This window comes from Neltuma alba, unplaced genomic scaffold, assembly GCF_004799145.2.
Source record: "Neltuma alba isolate B1F8T4 unplaced genomic scaffold, ASM479914v2 tig00012761_pilon, whole genome shotgun sequence".
In the NCBI taxonomy this organism is placed as follows: domain Eukaryota; kingdom Viridiplantae; phylum Streptophyta; class Magnoliopsida; order Fabales; family Fabaceae; genus Neltuma; species Neltuma alba.
Window position 1 is genome coordinate 78,175 of NW_021637172.1, and position 15,976 is coordinate 94,150.

General features: G+C 34.0%; 2 protein-coding genes and 1 non-coding gene across 3 annotated transcripts; 2 read left to right on the top strand and 1 right to left on the bottom strand.

The window, feature by feature from the left end:
* Nucleotides 1–271: 271 nt before the first annotated feature.
* Nucleotides 272–467, bottom strand: LOC114730700 (U2 spliceosomal RNA). Its single transcript, XR_003738850.1, has one exon. It is a non-coding gene; the product is annotated as a U2 spliceosomal RNA (small nuclear RNA).
* Nucleotides 468–3,173: 2,706 nt separating this feature from the next.
* LOC114730689 (protein FLX-like 4) lies at nucleotides 3,174–7,105 on the top strand. The gene is made up of 5 exons (XM_028917798.1): nucleotides 3,174–3,329; nucleotides 5,238–5,863; nucleotides 6,041–6,125; nucleotides 6,455–6,611; nucleotides 6,702–7,105. The coding sequence occupies exons 2-5, from the start codon at nucleotides 5,313–5,315 to the stop codon at nucleotides 6,818–6,820; spliced, it is 912 nt and encodes a 303-aa protein (XP_028773631.1). The 5' UTR covers nucleotides 3,174–3,329; nucleotides 5,238–5,312; the 3' UTR covers nucleotides 6,821–7,105.
* Nucleotides 7,106–12,783: 5,678 nt separating this feature from the next.
* On the top strand, nucleotides 12,784–14,889 carry LOC114730691 (uncharacterized). Its single transcript, XM_028917799.1, has 3 exons — nucleotides 12,784–12,949; nucleotides 13,304–14,355; nucleotides 14,671–14,889. Exons 1-3 carry the CDS (start codon nucleotides 12,784–12,786, stop codon nucleotides 14,887–14,889), a joined length of 1,437 nt encoding a protein of 478 aa, XP_028773632.1.
* Nucleotides 14,890–15,976: the final 1,087 nt, after the last annotated feature.

Here is a 15,976-nt window from a genome sequence, read left to right on the forward strand (position 1 = left end):
TATACAAGACAATGACTAAATCAAAATTAAAATTTTATTAATTTCTAAATTAATATGACTAAATCAAAATTAAAATTTTATTAATTTCTAAATTAATAATCTCACATGAATTTACCTCCCTCAAACGAATTATTTTGGCGCGCGGATCTCGATTCACTTCCTCTTTTTAGATACGCCATCACTACTGGGCCTACTAAAGGACACAAAGACGAACCCAAAAGCCCAATTGGGCGGAAACTAAGTAAGTATAAAAACCTTCCAACTAGATTTGGCGGGGTGCGCCAGGCCCGCGCAGTAGTGCAACGCATGGGCGACACGCGAGGATCCCAGCAGCAAGCTACTGTAATGGACCCTCCCCCTTAAAAAATTAATTTAATATCATGTGGGCCGATGGCCCACGTATCAGATATTAAACTGATAAGAACAGATACTACACTTGATCTTAGCCAAAAGGCCGAGAAAGGTATGCTTTGCTCATTTGGTTTCCTTAGTTTTTATACCTACTAACTGCTTTGCTCACAGGATGAATACCCAATGTGGGACTATCTCCACTCCAAACAAACAGCTTTCCTTCACGGCGCTAAGTGTAGAACCAGGAAAATGCTGATCAAACAACCAAATGAATCCAATATTTGTGCTGATAAAACCCTCTGTTTAGCTAAAATTTACACGAATGCTACATAATTCTTTCAGATCTTGTGGGAAAAAGAAAGTTAGGTTTACTCTGTGCTTTAAATCCTTGACAGGAATGATGAGTTGGGTGCGTTCTAAACGAACGACAACGAATCACCAGGAATGAGAAGCGAAAGACCCTCTGCTTTTCAGACACAGAAATCTTTAGTTTGGACCATATATCCAAATTGCTGGTTCGAACCCCGCAAGATGATGACTTTCCTTTCAAGTAAAATCTATTCAGGAGCTGATGCAATATCTGAGTTTGTGAAATATGATTGCCAACCGTAATTAATAATAATGTGAGAGCAGTTTGAAAGCTAGGTGTGCATCCAAAGAAGCTGGAAACTCTCAAATTAAACCACTTGGTTATACCGTGAAATTGGATCTGCAGCTTTTTAAAGCGACCCAGAAGCTTATAAAACAAGTAGGGAAACGCATAATAAACTGATCATGCTAAAAAGTTCCTGAATTTGCCCACCAAACTGAGCTTGCACGCATCTCTCAACAAAAATGAGATTCACGAAATAATGCTTAACTTGAACTATACAGTCCAACACAACAGAGGATTTCACCACACTCTCCCACAAAGTGGTCGTGATGACTAAAACTTTGATCGTTCTGAGAGGACCAATGCATTGTTCTGGGCAGATCTTAAGTGAATGGTTGCCTTCGATTGACAAAATGAATCAGAATATTTTGGATTGGATTCATCATAATGATCTTAAAATGTAATTTTTATTCATGGATTGTACAGGGAAATAGATTTCATATATAAGCAAGAGGTAGTAGTCAAGTTGGTTTTTCCGAATGTGTATAAAAAGTCCAGCATTTTCCATCATCTCTACACTACTACTACTTTTTTAGCACTGTTGTTACGAGAGAAACTGCCTGTGATGCCAGCAATAAGTAACTTGAATTATATGTCTCACCAAAAAGGGGGGGTGATACCACAATTCAGGACTTATATTCACAGCATAGATTATGCTAAAATTTATTAAAGCTTTTATATTGGGGGAAAAAAGACACAAATATACATGCTCTGTTTGCCTAAGCGTTTGAGGTCTTATTAAGTAGCTTTTGAAGCTATAAGTGTGGTTGCTCTCTCACTAGAATGTTTGGTTCAGAGTTTAACTAATCTCACTTATAATCAGAAGTTGTGATTTATAAGTAGGAGAGTTCTGCTTTTAGCTTATGAAATCAGGCTTTTAAGGGGACTTTGGGGCCATTGATCATCATCTTCAACGTGCTGGGAGAGGTCGCCGACTGGACTATCACTGTTCATATTCTAATTTTTCAAGTGAGCAAAACAAGTGAGGAGCTGGAGGCCGACTAAATATGGAGCTATAGGGGATTTGCAATATTTTTTTTCCATTTTTCTGATATTTTCAAATTTAATTCACTCAATAGATTTTATTTTTTATATTAAATTAATTTAAATTTATTGTATTGTGTCAATTCATTTTTTATCATGTTTTACTTTATATTTAAAAATATTTCTTATGATTTTCTAAAGTTTTTAAATCTAATTCACTCATTAAATTTAACTTATTCATATTAAATTATTTTAATTTCATTTTATTATGTAAAATTATTTTTCTTAATTATGTCTCATTATTTATTAAGACCCATACCCATTTTGGTTATTTTATAACCAAACTTACTTTAACTTAATCACAATCTAAATAATTTTGTACCAATCTCACTTTTATAAATTAACTTCTCTAAACTCTAATTCAAATTATCCAATTTAATTTTTATCTAATTTTATTTTTTTAAAATCAAATTGATAATAAACTACTTTTCTCGCTAATCCAAATAGACCCACATAGTTGGGCTGTGTTGTGCGGTCCTTACCACGGGATGCCAAATCTAAGGTGAAGGTATATTCAGCTTAGAAAGAAAGAAAAAGAACGACTTTATTCTATTCTTCTTCTTTTCTCTCTTAAACCTTGTTATTAATGAGCTAATAATATATTTTTCTGTAATTTTCCGTTTGAAAGTAGATATTTTTTCCCAATAAAATAACATCTTTGGTTTTACTTCATTGTCCCTTGTTTAATACTCCATCCGTTCCTTATTATAAGAGACATTTGATGCTTATGGCATGTTTCTATATATAAGAGACTTAAAAGTTGTCTTTACTTTGACCAAAAAAAAGTTGTCTTTACTTTTTTGTGTTGATTTCTTATTTTGCTCATATTTATTGTCTCCAACTCACACTCTCCTTCCCTCTCACTTCTCTTTCTTTTAATAATTTAATTGTTTTCTATCATGCTCTCTCTCTTTATTAATGAGGATATTTTTAAAAAAAATTGTATTTTTTACATATTGATTATTTTTAACTAATTTTAATTATTTTTTATCAATATAATTCGATTATTCGTCTATTATAATAAGAATAATAATACGAAAGAATATTTTTTTCTTGGGCAGCATATCATTCTGTCACCCTATTTATATCCGTACGAAAATATTTTATGCTGTGAATTTGCGAAAGCACTGGTGGGGCAAAGCAATTCGAAGTTCGTCCTCGTCGACCGTGGCCCTTTGCGTAGTGCCCTCTCTTTCTCACTTGGAACGGGGGTTGCCTGCCCTGGCTATTCATCCTTCATCATCTTTGCTCCATCGGCGATCGGTTAGTTCTTCCATTTACAGTAAGTCCTCTTATCTCGAGATTCCCTTGACTTTCTCTCTTACTCAACACCCTTTTTTGGTTGGAATTGTTTTGGGCATGAAAAATAATACTTTTTTTTAAATGTATTTAGTTGGTTAATTTTTTCTGTTTGCATTCTTCTGTATACATACGATTTAGATGCTTTGGTTCGCACGTTGTGGTTCTTTTTCTAATTCAATTGGAATTTTGCAATTGAGTACCGCGCTGTTGAATTGACCAATGTTTCTTTATGCTAAAGCCCGTTGAAGGATGGACATTTTTGTCAAGATTGAAAATCTTGAAACCTGTTAACAATAACTGCGAAGAAAGAAAGTTGATACAACAGTTTTAGGCATCATCCCTTTGGTTCCCCTTCTTGTGAGGGTTCATCCTTTGAATTCATTGCTACCGTTTTTCAAGATTTTATGGTGCTCAATGCCGAAATTTTAAAACTTCATCCTAGATGCTTGTAGCAGAGACCAATATTTCAATGTCCATAAATGAGGTACGTAAAAACAATTAAAAACGTACAAGCAATACACATGAATGCAATAGGATTCGCAGGTATAATAGTATTTGCATGATGCCGGGGTCCCAAACATAGGCACACTAGATTAAACTCAAAAATTTCTGAAATCCCAATTCTCCCCCATGTTCTATTTGTTAGTTGTTGGTCTATCTTACTCACTCAGGGGACACATGGCTACAACCCAGAACATTAGGGGTTTCAATCCCTCCTCACCTACATTGGCCAAAAAGGGAAGTTGCTATGCTTGCAATGTTTTCCTAGCAGTGCCGCTTGCAAGCATGCTTGCTATGCCCATGCTTGCAAGCTTGCTGTCACCAATGGGGTTGCATTTGTTCTGTTAGTTGTTAGTTGATGGTTTATCCTCCTTATTTAGTGAGCACTTGGCTGCAACCCACAGCATTTGGGGTCTGAATCTCTCATCACCCTCTATTGGCCAAAAACAGAAATTGCTAATATTTTCCTAGTAGTGCTACTTGCTATGCTTATGAGTTTGCTGTCAGAAATGGTGTTGTCTTGTGTCTATTAAAGAGTGCTTGGGCGTCTGTTCTGGGACCCCAAAACAGACACCCACACATACGCTTAGTTGTCAGTTTTTATTACTTAATCAGTAAGCACAGACCATATTTTTCTGGCACGTAAATAAACTATACATATGGTTCAAGTGACGAACTGTAGTTCTATTACTCATGGAGTTCATCATATTTGGACTTTGAGAATTTTAAACTACGGTAGAAAAAAGAAGGTTTGATCCCAGTTCAAATGATCAATAATTTTGGTAACCGAATCCACAAATGTTCATTCTATTAGGGAATGAATAAAATTATGAACCTTCACTTAACAACTTAAACTTTTGGGTTGATGTATTCTTCGACTAAATTTAATATCCATAATTCCATATTATTTTTATTTGAAGTATGATAATTTGTGGACTGGAATCACCTGGTCACCCGTGATTTGTCCCTATATAAGAACATTCAGTGGAACTTTTGGTTAGACCTTTAGCTTGAAAATATGAAGGTAATGAATATTCATATTGTGCATTTCATAATATAGATCTGAGGCATTGCTTTCCTGATAAAGTTTATTTCTCGAATTCTGTTTGCCATTTATGATAAAACTCATCATTTAATAACAAAAGCAAGGGTGTTTCCGGGATGGGATGGAAGTATGGAAGTGAGATGGCCTTAGCCATGCCCCATCATGGATAAGATTGTGAAAATGTCCTATTCGAGATAAGCTTCCTTCAATAATGAATATGCCATGGGTCCTGTGACCATTTGTTTTGTACATTTGCTTTCTCTTTAAAGTAGGCAACCATTTTTGCTTTCGCTTATGTCATAAATCATGACTATGGGTCCATATCCCCTGCTCTCGGAGCAGAGGGTATTTTTCTGCAGATAGCTTGGGAGTGTACGATCTCGATGTCTGGTTGAACGCTAGTCCTCAATCTGACAAATGGCAGCCAGAGGCAATATTCCAGCAGCATATGAGGGGCGTTCTGTCCAAGTTCCTGGGATGATGCGGCATGGTCCATATACTGGTGTAAGTTCTTCTGCAGGCCATCCTTCTCTAGAGGCCCTGCCCCGTCAAATGTTGGGTGATGAAATTGCATCTCAGGAAGAAGAAATAAAGCGACTAGTGGGCGACAACCGTAGGCTGGCAAGTACTCATGTGGCCTTGAGAGAAGAGCTTGTCGCTGCTCAGCAGGAAGTGCATAAACTGAGGGCACATATTAGGAGCATTCAAACTGAAAGTGATATCCAGATCAGAGTTTTACTGGATAAGATTGCAAAAATGGAGAGAGACGTTAGAGCTAGTGAGAATGTAAAGAAGGAACTCAAACTAGCCCATCTTGAAGCGCAGAGCTTGGTAGCCACTAGACAAGAACTGAAAAGCCAAATTGAAAGAGCTACTCAGGAATTGAAGAAAGTCCGTGGTGATGTCAAGAGTTTGCCAGATCTGCAGGATGAACTGGACAGCTTAGTGCAAGAACACCATAGATTACGGTAAGTCATTTGCCTATTATGGGTTTCTTCCTTCTGCGTGTAGACCAGAACTGATACTAAACTCATTGATGAGATTTTCTCCTTTTTATTGTGAGAATGCACATGTGATTGTTGGATAAAATTGTGCAAAGGGAAAAGAATGCATACTAATTTTTCCCCTATTCTTTGGTACACAAGTTGCAATGAACTCGGCTGCTGTTCATTGGATTGTCTAAACATGGAGAGACCAGAATGCATTCATGATGTGTTGTCTTCAAATTGGGTATTTTGAATAGCATCATGACCGTCTCCTATTGTTATGATCTACTATATTAACTTGTACTTTGTGCAACAGACTCCTGCCTCGTAAGTGTGTGTAAGTTGTATTGATCTCTTTGTCAGATCACGTTTTTAAGCTATATGGTATTTATTATTGATGGCTGTCTTTCTTTTTTTTGGCTGGGAATTGGTGGCAATTTTTATATGCACATAATTTTCCGACATTTGCTTTGGCATTACATCCTGTTTCATATTTTCTTTGTTGCTCTTCATTGGTGCTTTATCTTTTTCTTTTTGTTTTTAACTTTTTACCTTGTTTGCTGATTCTTTGAGAATCTGGTTGGGCACAGTGCAACCTTTGAATATGAAAAGAACAAAAACGTTGAGTTAGTGGAGCAACTAAAAGCAACAGAGAAGAATCTGATAGGAATGGCAAGAGAAGTTGAATTTTTACGAGCTGAGATTCAGAATGTTGAGAAAAGAACACATGGTAACTTTCTATCTTCTGGATACTGATGTCTTATTATCTGATATATGCGTGCATTTCCATCTTTGATGCATTAATTCTATATTGACACAGCGCCAAATCCGTATGGTGCTGCTGCAGCAATACCCAGAACCTTTGTTGATGCCTATGGGAGAGCTCAAGTAGGAGAGACAGCACCAGCCTATGGGGCCGGCAATGGCCGGCAGCTTTGACTAGGGCTGCTAGGGCTGGACTGCTTGATTCCTCAGTTCCTAGGAAGTGATGTTTCGTGAGGAGCAATCAGATGTAATTCTTGATTCTAGCTGTTGCTAGTATAAGCCATGAATTGATGGTTATATTGTTTATATATAAAACACAGATCTGATGGCTCTATTGTAACCCTTCTCTATATAATGTCAGTGAATTTTGTAAAGTGTTGAATCAAATTTGTAATGGCCTCTTGTAATGTATTTATTTAAACTTATTTTAAAAAAATTTAAATAAAGAGCTCTTTTTTTGCTGTTTTGTTTAACCTAAATACACACCAAAATTAATGTAAGGAGGAAGTGAAAGCTTCAAAGCGGTTCTTTTTGGCTCATTTGAAATTTTTTTAAAATAGTTTTTTAATCGTAATTTATGAAATATAAGATAAATATTTAAAAGAAATTTTGTTTTGATTTACATGAAATGTATTTTTAAGTACTTATATAAATGATGCTGAACAAACATTAGACTTTGTGCAAGGATGAGGTTTTGGGAGGCACCCCATGATTCTGCCTGTTTTATGGGCTTATGTGCCCCAAAAAGAACGGGCCAGTTACCGGCCATTTTCATCTGTGATGAGCCAGCCCTTCATGTAGGACCCATCACAGTTGAGCTCGACCCAGGAGCTCGGATGTTCTGTCCCTTTGATCTGTTACATATCAAACACCAATGGCCTAATGACATGCGAGCTCCTATTTGTAGAGAAGTTTTTATTATGCCATATGGCATATGCTGCACCAGATAGTAGCATTTAGGTTAGATCATGTTCATATTTAGAAATATTATTCTCAGGACCTTTAACCGGAAAAAGACTTTTTTTGGGGTAAATAATACATTCGATTCTTAATATAAAACATAGTTGATTAATTTGGAAATATTAAAGAAATTAGTTAAGTTACTTATTTGAAATAAATAAAAAAATTTTCTAGGATACACTTATTAATCATATATATTAGTTAAAACTACCATTTGATGAAATTTTTAACATGTGTAAATATTATAAAGAGTATTTTGAAAAAAAATAAATATAAAAAACAAAATAGATTAGAATATTATATTTAGAATCAAATAAAAATTCAAAATAATTTTTATATCAAGGATTAAAAATAATATATTGACCCGAAGCTATGGACGAACTTCATTCTTTCTTGGGTTGCTTGTGGATTTTCACTCAAAAAAAATGTGGCCAAGTAAGTCTAACTCTGATATTTTATCAAAAATAATAATTAATGGTCACTGAGAACTATAATCAACAACAATGTTTGACTACTAACATTTAAATATCGAAAACTTCAGGCCAAAATAAATAAATATCGAAAATATTTTCAAATACAAAGTAAAACAATTATTCAGTATTAATTCAATTCACTTTATCTCTCATATTTATCCTATTTTATCAAAGTAGTTCTTGTAATAATAGTAGTTCTAACTAATATGCTTAATTAGCAGAGATATTTTAGAAAAGACAATACTTATTTATTACAAATAACTAACTTAACTAATTTCTTTAATCTACTCAAATTAATTACTCTTCTAGTTTTATTTATACAGTAGAGAGAAAACATTTTTTAACCTTCTTCATAGGACGCTAAGAGAAATTTTTTGTATAGACATACAATTTTACCATCCATTTATTACTGTGTTGACTTTATTTATATGAGGTATAACCAATCCACTTTATCTCTCATATTTATCTAATTTTATTAAGATAATTCTTGTAATAATAATAGTTCTAACCAATATGCTTGATTAACAAAGATATTTTAAAAAAAATAATACCTATTTATTACAAATAACTAATTTAAATAATTTTTTTAATTTACTCAAATTAGTTACTCTTCTCATTCTATTTATAGAGTAGAGAGAAGATATTTTTTGGTTCTGTTTATAGGGTATTGAGAGAAATTTTTTGTATAGATATATAATTTTACCCTCCATTTATTATTGTACTGACTTTGTTTATATGAGGTATAATATATATATTAAATAAGACTAAAGTTAAAAAATTGTTAAACTTTAAATAAAACTTAATAAACTTTAAGATTTTCTTTTTATTCCGGATGAAATATATTGAAAGTCATCTGCAAATACGAGCAGAGGGTAACTAGTTAATATATTAACGATCGAGTTATTCTTTTTGTTATTAGATGGTCAAAACTTGGGGAAAGTAACTGGGAAAAGGACCTTTTCTCCTTCGTTGTTTCGTAAGGCTTTCTCTGTCTCCGATTTTCAAATCGGCAATTTCCTTTCAACTCGGTTCTTCCCAATGCCGAAAAATTCGATTTTCCAGTCCTCTTCAATTTCGCTGCTGTACCTTTGAAAAGGAAAAAAACATCTCTGAGAGCTCTTTCCTGGATCTGAAAGAGAGTATTTGGATTCTTCCATTAACTAAAATGTGTATCATGCCTTAATCTAACTGGGATTCGCCGTGGTAGAGGAACTGGATTGGAAAAAAGACGGATTCTAGTTGTAAGATATCCAATGAAACCGTCATTAGAATTGAGATCTCATTCAGAGAAAGATATCAAATATCTAGAGTTTCTTTTCGTATATTATATGGATAATCCGATTTGACCATGACTGGGAGTTGTTCGATTTTAAAAAATACAATAAAATAGATGAAGAAATTCGTCCACCCCCTACATATTTTATAAGTTCTCCCAAAAAAAAAACTGTAATACCCACCTCATTTGGAATTCCATCAATTATTCATCTATAAAAAAAAGAATTTAGTTTAGCTAATCTTCTTATATTATAATTAAAGATATTCTATATGTTTCGGGTAGCAACAATTTGATTCTGCTAATCAATTTCTCGATGCTCGTTCTGTCAATCCCCATAACCTTGGAAGCGAAATTGTCGGGAAAGGATAGCGACTACCAGAAATGGTTGCAAAAACCGGTCCACATATTCGGCATATGCATCATGGTGTTGTCGATGATAGGTTTGATTGGAGTTTGCTGCAGCGCCACTGCCTGCCTTTGTATCTACCTGTTTCTGATGAATTGATCACCATTGCGTTGTTCGCCTTCAATGTCTTCTTGTACGTGATTACCCATAAAGGGGCTGGGGAAACTGTGTTTGGATTAGGGTTCGAGGAGCATAGGCTTGGCGATTACTCCACCTGGTTGCAGAGGAGAGTAGAGAACATCGATAATTGGAATAACATCAAGAGTTACTAATAGAAAAAAGACTTTTAACGTCTTAAAATAACAGTGGTTAAGCAGAAAAACGACATGAAAAAAAAGGCGGTGGTATTTTTGTAAATAAGTTGAATGTTTCGTTATTTTCCACGGCGGTTATTTAAATAACCGCCGTTAAAAACAATTTCCACGGCGGTTTTAACAAAACCGCCGTGGAAAGTGTGTTCATTAACCCTACGGCCTCTCGTGTTCGGTCTTTCTTTCTTAGTTCTTTCTCGGTTCTTCAGTAGTGCGTTGTGGTCCCCCTCTGTCCCACCACCAAAAAACTGCCATTACCGGCCATTCTCCCCACTACCCCACCGTTTAAACTCCTCCATTGAGCTTGTGGTGTCTTGCCGCCGTCCGCCGCCGTTCGAACACCTCTCATTTCGCATTTGAATCTTCTCTACTCTGTGAGTATCCTCTTCTTTCATTCTTTTCAATTTTTCTTGGTTTGTTGAATGTTTTGGCCATGAAAATTTGTTGTATTTGAAATGGGTTTGTTAGTTTTACATTGTGGTTGGCTTGTATTGTTCATTTTGTATTTTTATGTGGTTGAACCGTTGATTGGTGGGCATTGGATGTGAGAAAACCTTAATTCCTTCTTATATACTGTATTAGAAACATGTTTAAATGTTTGAAGTTGATTAGTTGTGAAGTTTTTAATTTTTTTTAATAATTTTTTGATATTCATTTTGAATTTTTGGTTATTTTTTTGTAATAAATATATTTATTTCAAATTTTAAAAATCTTTATTAATTGAATTGGTTTGAAATTGAATTTTTTTTGTTTTATTTGTTATATTTTTTCAAATTTATCATGTTGAAATATGTTATGAACAATATTTTTTTTTGTTTATTAAAATAATTTTTGTTTAACTATTTCAACATTGAAATATGTTATTTTTACTTTTGTTTTATTTGTTATATTTTTGGATTCATGTTTATTAAAAATTTTGAGGTTTTTTTCTTCTAATTTTGAGTTTTTTTTCCTAATTTGTACATAGTTGTTAAGGGGAAATTTTGTCAAATTTTTTATTTTTAAAAAAGAGACATTCCCTTCAATTTGTAATTAAGTGTTAGTCAATTTTAATTTATTGACTAACATTTAATGATTTTATTATTTCAATATTTGAATTAAGGAATTAAAATTGAGCTTGACAACTATATTAATTGACTCTGTAGAACAATGGATCGTAGTTGGATGAAAGCTAAGAGAATTAGTAAGGAATATGAAGATGGGGTTAAAAGGTTTCTTGAGTTTGCTCAGAGAAATGCCCATAGTAAAAGAGATGGATTGTACTATTGTCTTTGTGTCAAATGTTTAAACAATAGTCAACGGAGTATTTCTGAGATAAAAAAGTATCTTATCTGTGATGGGATAAATTTGAGGTATACAAATTGGATATGGTATAAAGAAATTAGAAAGACTACACTGTCTACAAATGAGAAGGTTGTGAATGAAGATTTTGGTGATAGAATTTCGGATATGTTTCGTGATATAAGGTCTGAATCCTCTACTCTCTCCCACCTTTGAAACTTTGTGTAGTGATGCACAGACGCCTTTATACCCAAGGTGCAAAGATGATTACACAAGGTTGACAACCGTATTGAAACTAATGAATTTGAAGGCATGCAAGAAATGGTTGGACCGATGCTAGTTTTACAGAATTGCTTGAATTGCTGAGTGATATTTTTCCCAAAGGCAATTCACTTCCGAAATGAATGTATGAGGCAAAAAAGATATTGTGTCCGATGGGTTTGGAATATGAGAAGATACATGCGTGTCCTAATGACTGCATATTATTCAGAAATGATTATAAAGGGTTGAATAAGTGCCTTAAATGTGGGATTTCAAGATACAAAATGAAGAAAGATGATGATGATTATAATGAGATGACCAAAGGTTCTCCTTTGAAGGTTCTATGGTATTTTCTAATAATACCACGATTTAAGCGTCTACTACCTCTGGTCCTAATTATAAGACCCAATTGACTAATTTGAAGAGATTAAGGAAGTTAATTAGATTAGTTAATGGTTAAAAAATAGCACCTGTTTCCAAAAATACCCTCATCAAATTTTTGAAAATACCCCTGCCGATCGCGAGCTCCTTTACTGACCACGCGAGCCCTCAGTTCTCCAACACCTAATCCGACCACACGAACCCACATGAACCCTCAGTTTTACAGCACCAAATCCAACCACGCCGTGAGCACCAAATCCGACCATCAGCTCTCTCTCTGTACTACAATTTCCAATTTCTGCTTGGTAATTTCAGATTTTCCTCAATCTAAGAACTTCTATCCTTCATCGATGTGTTTTTATCGATTCATTGTGTTTATTTAAGATTCATTTGCAGATTTTTGTTTTGATCGTCGCTTCTATTGTCGTTGATAAGATTACGAGCTTATCTCTCTGGAAGTGCATGTGGCATTCGACTTGCTTGCTATACATAGTCGCTGCTGAGAATTAATCTCTCAATGCCCATAAACTCAGATTTGAACAGCGAAGGAATTGGTGAATCTGAAATAGGTGATGGCATTAATATGATTTCAAGACTTTACGGCTTATTGTTATCTTAATCAAAGATTAAAAACTTTTTGAGCATAAGTCACTAGTTCGATTACTAATTCTGTAATCACTTCACTTTTATGTCATTAATTTGGTTACTAATTTTGTTTCCTTTAAGAGAGATCACTTTCAGGTAAGTTTCTCTTGGACCTGAACCAAGTGCCAAGTCATTCTCAAGAAATGGAAGTTCCTTCGATGGAAATTTCAAACTCTGAACATGACGCTGAACAACAAAGGGAGGAAAACATTCATGCAGTCGAAACTAATGGTAGCCAGTTTCTCTTGGACCTGAACAAACTGCCAAATCAAATGGAGGAGGAACACATTCATGGACCCGAAACTAATGGTACCTAATTATATCTTTAGATTAACATTGTATTCGCATGACTTGGAATATTTTTATCTGTATTTCTTTATACACAATACAAATATTACTTGCATATGTGTGCGTGTGTGTAGGCTACTATCCATCACTGATTTTTAATTTTATCTGCTTCTTTTATAATTTTGAGACTGTGACTTCTTGTGGTAATCATATCTATATATATAGAGGTTATGTCCTGCTCTGTGTTCTGCTTATTTGGAGCTTCTCTGTGTTCTGCTCTGTGTTCATTTTTGTTAATTTTAATTTTTTATGCTTTGTTACTTTGTCTCTCCTGGTTAATAAAATTTGCAAGTACTATTGGGTATCATGGAACAGGCAAACACCGTAGGTTCTTGAGTAATGAAGACCGCAGAGCCATCTCCAATCTCCTATTGCAGTATAGTCGAGATGGGAAACTAATTAAAGGGGCTAAGAAGAAGGTTGCATCAATGTATTCAGTATCCAGTTCTGTCATTAAACGTATTTGGCAAAAAACAAAGGTTGGGGATGGTGCATGTCATGAAAAAACAGGAAATTGTGGTCGCAAGAGAGTTGAACTTCACACTGATCAATTTCTTCAAGTTCCTTTTGCTAAGAGAACCACCTTGCGAGATTTGTCCTGTGCACTGAATATAAATAAAACCTCTTTAGTTAGACTTCAAAAGAAGGGAGTTATCCAATGTCGCTCTAATGCCATTAAGCCATATTTGAGGGAAGAGAATAAGATTGCTCGACTAAAGTTTTGTTTGTCCATGATTGAAAATGGTTCAGTGCCAGGAGATCTAACTTTTAAAAGCATGTATAATGTAGTTCACATTGATGAGAAATGGTTCTATATGACAAAAAAGACTGTGAACTATTACATGCTATCAATAGAAAATGATCCATTGCGTACTGTGCAAAACAAAAACTTTATTGGAAAGGTGATGTTCTTGGTTGCTGTTGCCCGCCCAAGGTTTGACTGCAAAGGCAATGAAACTTTCTCCGGGAAAATTGGAGTCTTTTCTTTAGTGACAAAAGAGCCAGCAAAGAGAAAGAGTGTCAATAGACTTGCAGGTTCATTGATAACAAAGCCTATAACTTCAGTTACCAAAGAAGTTAGTAGACAGTTTCTTATTGGACATGTTGTGCCCGCTATAAAAGCAAAGTGGCCTAGAGATTCAATAGGGGAACCGATTTATATTCAACAGGATAATGCAAGGTGTCACATTGATCCAAATGATATTGAGTTCCATCGAGTTGCCACAGAAGATGGGTTTTGCATCCGCTTGATGAACCAACCTCCTAATTCTCCTGACTTGAATATTCTAGATCTTGGCTTCTTTAATGGCATACAATCTTTACAGTACAAGGAAACACCAAAAACAACTGATGATTTGATTGCGGCAGTGATTAGATCATTTGAATCATTTCCATCCACTAAGTCTAACAAAATATTCTTAACACTTCAATGTTGCATGGTAGAAATCTTGAAGGACAGAGGTTCTAATAAATATGATCTTCCACATATAAGAAAATAAGTCATGAAAAAGGAAGGTCCACTACCAAATCAAATAAAGTGTGATCCAAAGTTAGTACAAGAAGTGATGGAGTATTTGAGGTAATTTTTCCTTTCTTTGAATATTTCTTCTGTTTTTTTTTCTTGTTCTTTTGGTTAATATGTATGCATTGTGCTTAAATTTTGTGTGTTGGATAATTCATAGCTGTGGCAATATTGGATGATTCAATGGCAACCTGGTCTTTGGCTTCAACTACCGACTGGTGCAAAACAAGAACTCACCGGTCACCACCTTGTTGAGATTGAAGAATGGGGTTTCATTTTTTATGTTTCTAAAAACTTGAAGATTTATTCTGTGTTGTTTGATGGATATTCTAGAGTGATTGACAAATGCATAAGATATAGGAAGTTCAGAATTGCTTAGGTATTTCTTGATGTTGTTTCTATTTTTTTTTGTTGATAAAGGTTGTTTCTATATTTTTGACAGTTCTACTTATTGTTCTGGCTTTTCATACTGTCATCAGAATTTATAATATTCTGTGCACAAAGAACTATTTAGCCCCTCAAATTAATGAAATCCACCACATTATGGTATTTGATGGTTATCATTGCTGGAGAATTTACAAATTCACAAAGTCCATCTAACAATTTTTTATGTGGTTTATATATATTTTTAAAATAAATTATTCATAGATTTAAAATGAATTTTCTTTCAGTCATGATGCACCAGTTTATAAATTTAAAACAATTTTTTAATGCCCAGGACTTCATTTTTCTATCATTTTCTTTCTTTCTTTTTCCAGATATAAATTAAAATTTAACAATGTGAGTCATTTATATATTTTTTTAATAATTTAAAAGTGTATTAATATATTTATAAAATATTAAAACTAACCTAATCAAATTTTAATTCAAAAATGACAAGTGGAGAGTGGAAGTAAAATTTTTCCGTAAGTAATTATTATGGTAATATTTGACTATAGTTAATGTAATACAAGCAAGGGTAATTTGGAAAAAAATGAATAAAAATAAGAGACAAAGTGGATAGGAGTCTTATATTTAGGACCAAACTAAAAGTCAAATTGGGTCTTATAATTAGGACCGGAAGTAGTATTTGCTAATGCCACAGATGCAAAATAGACAAGCACCAAGATGGATTCTTCCAAAGGTATATGTTGTTTTGAACTAACTTTTAAACATTATTAGATGAATTAAAGTTAATGTTTATAATCAATAATGTCTGATATTCAATTTTATATCTCATTTTGTTAGTACCGTTGTCAACAAGAACATGTTGAATGTGGATATTATGTCATCCGCTACGTGAATGACATCATTGAGACAGCAACAACTGAGAAATTAGACGAGGTAAAGATGAGTTATGTTGTATGACGTTCTTTAATTCATTTCACATTTTTGACTAAGTTTACTATGTTATTTTTGATTAACAGGTATTTTAAAATATTGCGCCATATCTCATGGATGACATCAACTTGATGAGGGACACTTTG